We start from the raw sequence: 11,038 nt of genomic DNA, 5'->3' as shown, positions 1-11,038 counted from the left end.
CTGACATTCACTCTCGCAAGATGCCAGGTGGAGGTGGTGACATCATACGTGTACCTAGGGGTTACCTTCTCTGCAGCAGCCAGACGCTTCACCATGGGTTCAGCAGCCAGAGCTAGATTGACATGGGGATATGCAGCATTGGCTATGCTAGAGAGACAATGCGACCAGGTGCATTTTCAGGAGCCCCGGACGAAGGGGTGGCTATTTGACACATTAGTGACACCGGCATTGATGTATGGAGCAGCGATATGTATCCTCTGTCATCCCAACAAAATGAAAAAGTACTGAACTAAAAAGCTGAATCTGGGTGTGCAATAAGTACAATGATGGAGGGAATGGAGCTCTACTACTAGGAGAATGCAAAGCTATATGCATGGAGTATACAATCATGATATGCAACCTAGCTAGCTCCATCCTGTACCATACTGGGGGTATAAAATGGTATACATCAATGACGGGGGTGTCCACAGCTCCCTGAAGAACATGCCTGGGTGTGCTCTGAAGCGAGTCAGTCGCTCCGCACCCTCTTTGTGAAACTGAGCTCTGATCTCTGTCATCTCTCTCTGGTATAGGCGTGGTGTCCGAAAGCCAGGTATCCTCTATCTCCTGCGGGCTCTGAGTGTCTCTGCTCTCTGGAGAGTAATTCCCTACCGTGTAGGGGCTGGGAGTGGAATGGATCTCTGAAAAAATGTAGTAATCTGTGTCTGTTGTCCCCCCTTTGGAGCTGTCTGAGCCTGTAGTGATGTCTCTCTGTGGCGTTGTATGTCTAGAATGAATCTCCCCAGTATGCGCTGGTCTGTTGTCTCAAAGATCTGGCGTAGGGAATGTGGCTCTCTGAATAAAATGGGATATCTTTCTCTGATGGCTGTATATGCTCTGCATCTACATACATAATGCTCCTCAGTCTCCACCTCCTCTCTGCACAATCTGCATACCCTCTCCTCTCGGGGGATCCGTGCTGCTCTGCCAGTCTCAATCTCCAATCGGTGTGATGAAACTCTAAGCTGACCAATAGCCACTCGGGAGCCGTGTGATAAAAGCCCTCCATGTATCTAGGCCTCTCTATAAATCCATCATCAGTGATACTCATCATGAAGTGATCTCTGTAGTATAGCATCTTCGGTGGAAGAGGCTGTGTAGGCGATATCCATGTCTCGTGTATAGAGCTGCCACCCCATAGATCCTGTCTCAATACTCTGTTCCTCTCACTATGAGAGAGACGGCGGATATGGGGTGCATCCATGTCATACTGGAATGGTGGTAGATGATCCATGTCTAGGCCATGCTGTGAGAACCAATGTGTGACCTGTGCATACCAGGATCCTCTGTCTCCTGCCTCAGCTAGCTGTCTAGATGCCTCAAAAGCTCTGTATGACAATCTGTCCTGTGGCATCTCTCTGAATCTGTCTAGCAGGCATATAGTCTGAAATATGGCCTCTACCATCATAAGAGGCGCAGCAAACTCTGCTCGGATAATGTCATGGGGTACTGAGTGACGGTTTGCTGCGTATCATGCGTGCCATCATGAGGGCCTGTGGTCTCTCTATCTGTGTCCACCAATGGGTAGCAAGGCTTAGGTACACCGATTTGTCTCATAGGCCGAGTTCGGTCTTTTGGAAGACGTTAATAAAATCTTTCTTTCTTTCTTTCTTTCTAAACTATTGACCACTAGTTGGTCCAAAATCCTTAACGTTGTCACATTGTATCTAGTTAAAAATAGTCATCATGTCATCCTCCTTGTAGCATTTTATGGGGCTTGCCTCCATTGCTCATGTAAGAGTGTCCCAGGTAATGAAGTGGGTCTGAAAGCTATCCAACATGAAGAGCCAAACTATCCACCACCATAATTGCTAAGCCTCCTAAGGGCATTGTCAGTGTGTCTCCCATGAGTTCGTACATTGGCTGAAAGGTAGCAGCCCACAAACATGAGCCACGTTCCAATTGTAAGAATTGTGAATGAGCCACAAGAAAAGGGACTCTGCATGTGATTCCTTCCATATATGGGCCCATAATTTACAAAATTCAACATAAACAAGCCACTTTGTCTACGGGATAACTTGCACCAACCTCCGTGAGTCACCAACATCCTCCTCCAATCGATCCACCCAAATAAAAAAGAATAGTCCACAGATCACTAAGACTTGCTTTGATCGCAGGTGAAGAGGGCAAATGGGAAACAAAGAGCAATAGGACAAGAGGGAAAGAGTGGGGAGAGGGCAAGAGGGGAGAATAGTTGGTCAAATGCAATGTATGAAAAAAGTGTGTACGAAGGAGGGGGTAGTTTACTCATGATTGTCTCCTAATGGTGCACTACCCAATCATGATGACATAGGTACATGCTTATACGTGGAGGCGCTACTATGACATCACACTATCCATTGTCAACGAGGTATGTGCCTATACATGGAGGCACTACTTTAACATCTCACACTATCCATTGTAACCTTTATTCTTGTTTAACTTGTAATCAAATTAGAATAAAATTTAGGTTTTTGCAAGTGGTTTTTTTGTGTGTATTATTTTAACATTTATATATAGTAACTTCTTTTTAGTAAAAGTATTGCATGTATTAGGGCTTGGAGTGGACCTCATTTGCATAGTATTGTCAGAAAGCACTTTATCTTAGGCACATCACTTGCACTTATATTAGGTACATCATTTGTCCAATCTTGAATTGATCATTGGAATGTATTTGTCCCTTTTGATTTGCATTAAGTTCTTATGTGTAAAAACTTTATATATCTAGTCAAGTGAGTGGCCTAGATGTGCTATAAATCTAATCATTGTTACCTAATTACTATTCTTACCATGGTTTTAGAATATATGCTCATGGATAACTATTTTCACTAGGCTATTACACATGTTGACATGTACTCTCATTTATGAAATTTTGTTGGGACTCCAATATTGAAGTTTTAGTATCTCCAACTTTACTAACTATAGTAACGATTATGGGAAAAAAAATGTATAACAATAAATTCTCTTCGTGGACACAAGATAGGTTTTTATAGCAACCAAAGGCAACACGGTAACCCATTTGCTGAGAGTAATATTGAGCTTGTTTTTTGTGCCAACCTTTTCTCTGTCCTGTAATACACACCTTGAAGGTACTCTTCATTGATGAAAGGTTCATACAACCCCACACCACCACCAACCCAGCCCCCCCCCCCCCCCCCCCCCAAAAAAAGTAAGGACAGTTCTATGTTTGGTTAGGTTACCAAACTAGTGTGAAACAAAACGATCATCCAAAACGCTGAATGAGAAAACTAGAAAGGCTGATAGTATAGAGGGCACACATACATAAACATGAATCTAAACAACAGAAATGCCTTGCATTATATAGAGGAGAGCTTAGCATAGAAGTTGTTGCATTAGCAAGAACAACAGCATTTCATTCTAGCTATTGCCACACTTGATAAAGGACATTGCAAACAATAAGCCCCGTGCTGACCGCGCATACACACGCACTTAGACTACATATGACACTATACTTTGACCAATCAGGGTCAACACTACCTTGCATGCTTCTCAGTAACAAGGGATTCAGAACAGACCTCTTTTCAAGAAATACATAACGAGGCTCAGCACAGAGTTAATTATCAAACAGTTGAATGGATATGGATAAGTCACGTCTCCTAGAATCCCGTGCCTCACTTTCTATAAGAGTGGCTTTAAGATCTGAGACTAGGACCTTAGGAACAACAGCTCAGATACAAATTTCTCCACAGCATCCTGTATTTGACCTGGATGAGCTGATGCACCAACAGCCCCTATTAGGGACCTGATAATGTGCACACCATAGCCAACAATCAAGTTCTTGACAACCCTTCTTATTTTGCAGCTTTTCCAAGGTCTTTTCAAAAAAAAAAAAACATGGCATGTGTTGGCCTATCAACTTTTAATCACTCCTTTCTGGTTACATCAACCAAGCAATAAAGGTCCCCCCGCCTCTGTTTCTCAAGTGGAATATTGGTCCTGGTCCATAGAAAAGACAATTTCACATCAAATCAAGGCATTAAATAATATGCAATAAAAAATAACACAACTCTAGTACTTAAAAATATATATCTTTTATATTAATGGATTTAGAGTTCATTATTATGTTTTGAATGTGTGTGCGCAAGTGTAAGTAAATGCGCTCTCTCGCACAGGCGCGAACACACACACACACACACACACACACACAAACACACATGGATATATATGTGTGTGTGTGTGTGTGTGTGTGTGCACACACACACACACACACACATATAGATATATGTCATAGTTGCTCTCGTACATCGTACAACACTGTCGTATTGTATGGTATGATATTGTACGGTTCTGTACGGACCGATTTTTATTTATTTTTAATATATCACCCCCCCCCCCCCTCCTTTTTTGATTGATGCTGTTTTGATTCTTAAAAAAGAAAATGCTGTTTATGGCTGTTTTTGACTGTTATGGGGCTTGCTTTCTTTTGGTGTCCTTTTAGGCTCAGCAACCAAGGATCTGTGGATGTTGACTTTTGGTGTGGATGCAAAGGATTTGTTCTCTATCCTTGTGATATTTGGAGGGTTGAGGTGAGGCAAAGGCTTCTCCTCAACTACCTCCCTCTCTCTATGTCTTCGCAGACCATCTTCCAACAGTTGGGCCTTGGGTGGGTGCCTTGGACTCTTGGGCCTCCATTTAAAAAGCTCTCCTCTAACCTTTTAAGTTCTCTCCATCACAAGTTTCAAGCTCTCGTAGCTCTAGCCTCTCAAGCTCAAGCTCCCATTGCTCTCAAGCTCTGTAACAACCTCTGAGCTCTCTATCCTTTCAAATTGATAATCCATAAGTTTGTAAGTGTTTAAAAAAAAAACTGTACTTTACTGTATCATATTCCAAAATTTCATATGGTACGGTAAATTCCTGTACGATATTGTACCGTAATGTATAATATACGCGAACAACTATGATATATATATATACATCTATACACACACACACACACACACACACACACACACACACACACACACACACATATATATATATATATAGAGAGAGAGAGAGAGAGAGAGAGAGAGAGAGAGAGAGAGAGAAATGAAATGAAATGTTATATTAACGTCTTCAAAAGGCCATAATGACCTATGAGACCAAAAGTTACATCATGGTGGATCTGATACAATGTCTGGATAAAAAAACCCAGAAAATGAAAAATAAAGATGATACTACTGGCACCTAGAAAATGAAACTGGAACTGAGAGAGAGAGAGTTATATTAAATGTCTTCAAAAGACCATAAGGTCTATCAGACATAAGGGATTACATAAACTGTGTTACAAAAAACTGGTAAATAGATGAAAAAGAAAAAATAATGCTGCCTAGCTAAAGCCCCAAGACTTTGGGGCTTGGGGCCTGTGTATATGGTGTGTCCATGCCATCCACATCTAAATCTATGAGATGAGACGCATCCACTGCTCCGGATCTGGAGCTGCTGTGTGAGGGTCTGCACCTGGGTGGGTGTGGACATCAGGCCCGTCGGATCTGGCATCCTCTCTCACTGGTGACCCCTCGCTGATGGGTGCTCCGGGTAAGGCACTGGCACGGGGGGGGAGAGAGAGAGAGAGAAAGAAAGAAAGAAAGATATATTAACGTCTACGAGAGGCCAAAGTCGGCCTATGAGACCTTACGTAATATAATGATAACATGGATATATTGAGCCATGAAAGAATTGACAAGGAGATTTAAAAAATGGAAAATATACATCCAGATAGTATATGATTATCCTATGATCCCTCCTCACCTATTACCAATCTCAAGGGTCAGGGTCTGTGATGGGAGCATGTCATGTCAGCAGAGAACCTGTCTGTGTGGTGGAGCGTCCTGATGTGTTGGGTTGGGGGCGTCAGGCTTGTTGAGGGGGAGTGTAGGATTAAAAAAAAAAAAAAAACCGCAAAGTTCTAAGCATTATTTAAAGTTCTAAGCAAATATAACATATGCTTAGACCTACCTTTTTCACGCTTACCTTCTTTGGCCTATTTGCGAGTAGTCAATATCAGCATATATTGTTGCCTCGTCGTGCTCTGTTGTTGATAATATCTCTCCAAACTGCACCATGAAGAAAGTTTTTACGAGTCAGAAGCACTTTGGCACAACCTGCTGAGAGCAGTTAGCTGCTGCTACAAAACCAGCATAGGTTGTATAGGCATACCGGGTCAACTACTGTGGAATGACCCCATGCAACATAACCTGCACTTGAATCTCTTGCTGGTGAGCAGGTCATCACATACAACTGAAAATCCCGATGTTGTCAGTACACACTACAATTTTAGAGTGGTTAGAGCAAATACCATTTGATACATGAGTTGCAAGCTCACCTGATTATCGACCGCTCTGCCAGTCAACGGTACCAAAAAACCCCAAGAATGTGAACATTGCATTCATCCAATATATAAGAGGTAACTATGACAATTGAAAACGTTCAATGCATGATGGGATGGGAAGAATTGTGTTGCCCCTACCTGGCCCTGGCTAATAGCTCCCAATGAAGAGGCCCAGTTGTCATGTTGAAGGCCCCGGGATAGCAAATCATGTGGGCACCTGTTCAATCAATCCAACCACTGTCTCAAATGCAAACATCCAAGAGTCCACAAACAACTTTGAATAAAACGTGAATAATACAGGTGTGCAGGAAAGCCTGTCCTCCCAAAACCATACTATAGGAGGAATAAATCCCAATTTGATTACAAATGGAACTCGTTCAAGTTGCTTTGTAATAGTGTCGATAACAAAGACATGGCTAGCTCCAAAGACACCAAATTCGTAATCAATCATCCATGTCACATGCACTCTCCCAAGTGTGACGTGGGCACGCTTCTACCCATTGGCCAGCTCCAGCTCAGAGGTTGAGTACACGGCCAAATTCATGTCTTTGTGAGGGCTATTGTGCCAGCTCATTGTAATATTGTGGAGGAGCCCAATGAGTTATTGGGTTATTGTGTGAACACACTTAGTTGGACATTATTATTAGGAGGGTTGGTAGGGTTAATAGCCAAACTCACCATCTAGGCCTTAGTTAAATGGATTCATTGATCAATCAATCATTATTGAGTTATTGTGAGCTCAAAAGCAATGCTACTATTGAGTATCTCTATTCAGCACTGTATATACTTCATGTTAGTAATATAGGGTAGACTAGGTCATCTCTCTCTAGTATCTACACTGTATTGACAATGAAGAAGCAGCAATTTGTCGCATGGGTTTAAGTCTGATTAGGTGCTAATCGCAATCAATCAATCAACATGTTTCTGCAAGCAACTATGTTACATTGGTACACTTTTTTCATCAGGGTTGCGTTTTGCAAATTTTGTACCAAAGCTCATATGTGCAATGGGCGCCGAGCCAAAGGGCAAGACAGAGGGTCAAATGCACCAAGTAGAGAGTGGATAGAACAAGCAAGCAAGGCAGTCTGTTGGTGCTTCAAACGTGGCCAGACGGGGGTGGAAGAAGGCGCATTTCCAGTGGTTGTAGACATTTATGTCACAAGCAGTGATGTGTGTGAACACACTTAGTTGGCCAGGGCACTTTCTCCCTAACTAGGAAGTTTTTTCCCCTGTACATGTGTACACCGTCTTATCCACTTATGAGGTGTACTTTATCATTGTACTTGTGCACATTTCCCAACCATTCAATCAACATTGAATTGTGTGCCTCTCACTCTCTCTATTATAAAACTGAGAAGGTTATATAGGAATTGGTTTATTTAATTAGCTTGTACACGTACACACAAATGTAACTTTTATCCCCATTCACATGTAGACTTTTTACATATTTTCCCTAGTTGAAGTGTGTAAATAATGGAATAAAAGAGTCTTGAGATTAACCCTAAATCTAGCAAGATTGGTGGAAAAAAGAATTTAGGCTAAGCTTAGAAATAGGTTAATTTATGCTTAAATTAGGGAAAACCCTAGTGCACCCTTGAGCATAGGGACACATACCATTACCTTGTCCATAAGAACCCTTGCGTTAGTAAGTAAAAAGACAAGATTATTTACCCTAGAATATCTAGCATTTTTTGGTAAATAAGACTAGGAGAAAATGGCTATAAACCTTGAAAAAGTCTAACCATTCTAGAGAGAGAGTGTCTATCCTTTATGGACTTTACTTCTTAGGAATTTAATAAAGGGAGACTTAAAGAAAGGATAGAAATGTATATGGAAGCAACCAAATTTAGAGGAGAATGGAATAAGGAAAGAACTTTAAATCCCCATTAGGAATCTAGAGAGAGATAACGTGGACCTAGAGAGAGAAAGTCAAGTGTTGATAATTGATGACCCCATAGAATTAAGTTTAAGAAAAGTTTAAGCTTAAAAGGAAGTTGTACAAATCAAGACCGTTATGGAAAGGATAGGAGTCTAACCGATGTCCAATAAAGGCCTAGAGAGAGAGGGTTAAAATGCTCTATAAAGTCCGTATAGAAATTGATCCAATCATTGGTGCTGAGTTCATCTTAAGGTTAGAAGACTTTTCTAAGGATAAAAATAACCTGTGTAAGGAAAAGACCATTAGGAGAGAGAAAAAGGACACAAGTTTGGGACTACCATGGTGAATCTCATGAACCCAAACTTTACCTAGAAAGTTAGAAGTTTATCATCGATCTGTCACAAGTCCGTCGGATATTGGTGGAATTAAGAATATAATTATGACCTTGGATCAAGACCTTAGAATAAGGACTAGAATATGATCTTTTGAATAGGACTTAGAACCCAACTATAACCCCGAGAAATAGAGAAATTGAAAATACATTTAGAAGACCTATGGCTTCAGAGGAAATGTTTGAAGGATTGATTAAGGACTATAGTTGGAAATGACCCGTAGAGACCTAGTGCCTATGGCTAAAGGGAAGAACAAATTTGTGAATTCGAATGTTTATTCAAAGGACCAAGTAGGCTTGAACAAGGACTTGTTCGAGAAACGCATTCGGTGATTCCATGGAGGACCGAGATTGTCTCATCAAAGCTTGTGATGGTTTACCCAGTTTCACATGCATGGTTGCTCGATCATGTTGATAACTTGTTTGGATATTGTTTGTTGAAATAATGTTTGCTGCGAGCTTGTGAAGATAACACACAAGCTGATGTGATGCCGGACAAATGTCATCTAAGTAGTGAATCTTGTCACGAAGACATTCGTCTAAGACCTTGACCCATCTCGGTGGATGTGGGTGTGCTCCTACCACGACTGGTGTGAGGACGGAGGCGGCTCCTAAGTGTCATTGGGCCAAGCATGGTTTGGGCTAGACGCATGCGTGCTTTAGTTGGGTGTGAGTAATGAACCAGGAATATCAATTATAGGTGTGTGTCTTCATGCCAGCTCCATAGGCTAAGTGGTAAAGCGACAAGCTAGATCCAAGGGATTAGATGGAATCTAGGCTATGCATATGGATCTAGTCGAGGTAGAAAATGGATAGACCACTGGAAAACGGGTGGTGGGGTGGACCTGAATAAGCGGGTGCTTTCCAAATGAAACCATTTTTTTTTGAAAAACTTAGAAAAATGTGTAAACTAAGAAAATTAGACTCTAGGAAACAATGGAGTCAATCCAAAGGTGTAGAGACTTCATGATCGAAGAGTAAGACATCGGTATGTGTTGTACATAGCCGCCAATCGCCTCTTACTTGTGAGAATCATGAAGAGACCATAATCAAGGAGTAAGACGTGGTGTGTAGCTTCCCCGTGGTTCAGATCACTAGAGTACCCCACGAGGAGTTGGATCGTATTGCCAACTCTTTTGAGCACCTACTTTAATCCGCCGTTGCACTCCTTCTTGACTCAGGAGGACCAATACTACTTATGGTACTATGGCAGCTAAAGCAACTCTTGGAACATAATTTTATCAAACCCAGTGTGTCCATGTGGGGTGTGCCACTTCTCTTTCAGAGGAAGAAGGATGGAACACTAAGGTTGTGCATTGACTATAGGGGATTAAATCAACTTACAATCAAGAATAAATACCCGATACCTAAGATTGATGAACTTTTAGATCGATTGCATGGTGCGCAAATATTCACCAAGATTTACTTGAGATTTGGACATTACCAGATCCGGATCAAGGAACAGGTTAGACTGAAGACATCATTCAATACTAAATATAGACACAATGAGTTCACGGTAATGCCTTTTGGTCTTACAAATGCACCTGCAATCTTCAATCAGCTTATGCAAGAAATCTTCAGATAGTATCTCGATGATTTTGTTGTAGTATTCTTTGATGATATCTTGGTTTATTCCAAAGATGATGTTGATCATGAAAAACACATTCGTTAAGTCTTGGACATCCTAAGGAAGCACCGAGCCTTTGCCAAGACATGTAAATGTACATTCTTCACCGATCGCATTGAATACTTGAGGTTTGTTGTGTCTAAGGATGACATTTCGACTAACCTTGCTAAGGTACAAGTTGTTCTAGATTGGCCGGAACCAAAAACGGTAAAAGAAGTTCGAGGTTTTCTTGGATTGACAGCATGGTATCACATATTCATCCAAAGATATGCCAAGATTCCTTCGCCTTTGACGGCTCTTCTAAAGAAGGATATATTCTCTTCAACTTGACGCTGATGTGTCAAAGTGCATTCAAAAAACTTAAGACTGTCTTGGTGACCAACCCCGTGCTGAAATCGCTAGATTTTGGCAGCCTTTTGTGGTGATTACTTATGCAAGTGGCTTTGCAATTGGTGGAATCCTTATGCAAGATGGAAGGCTAGCAGCCTCTGAGTCATGAAAGCTCAAGCCTCATGAGCAGAATTATGCAGTCCATGACTTGGAACTTTTGGCAGTCACTCATGCATTGAAGGTATGGAGATATTATCTTCTTGGACAAAGATTTACTTTGGTAACAGACCACAAAAGTTTGAAGTGGATATTTACCCAAAGTGATCTCAATATGTATCAGAGGATATGGATGTAGATATTGCAAGAGTTTTGACTTTGAGATCAAATATAAGTCAGGAAAAGAAAATGCAACTACAGATACCCTAAGTCGGAAAGTATCCTTGCTTGCTATAACAGTTATAT

The 11,038-nt window shown here is 41.3% G+C and overlaps 1 protein-coding gene across 1 annotated transcript in view; it reads right to left on the bottom strand.

The window, feature by feature from the left end:
• Positions 1-3,542: 3,542 nt before the first annotated feature.
• Positions 3,543-11,038, bottom strand: part of LOC147613852 (Nitrilase/cyanide hydratase and apolipoprotein N-acyltransferase family protein) — a 41,069-nt gene continuing 33,573 nt past the window's right edge. The window contains 5 exon segments of the mRNA XM_086781827.1: positions 3,543-3,975; positions 5,992-6,074; positions 6,178-6,258; positions 6,344-6,359; positions 6,488-6,566. Of these exon segments, the coding sequence (XP_086637953.1) occupies positions 3,903-3,975; positions 5,992-6,074; positions 6,178-6,258; positions 6,344-6,359; positions 6,488-6,566 (332 nt within the window). The 3' untranslated portion in view covers positions 3,543-3,902.

This window comes from Cibotium barometz, chromosome 43, assembly GCF_041138505.1.
Source record: "Cibotium barometz isolate CiBa-2024 chromosome 43, ASM4113850v1, whole genome shotgun sequence".
NCBI lineage: Eukaryota > Viridiplantae > Streptophyta > Polypodiopsida > Cyatheales > Cibotiaceae > Cibotium > Cibotium barometz.
The sequence above is the reverse complement of the archived record's forward strand: the minus strand, read 5'-3'. Positions and strand labels throughout refer to the sequence as shown.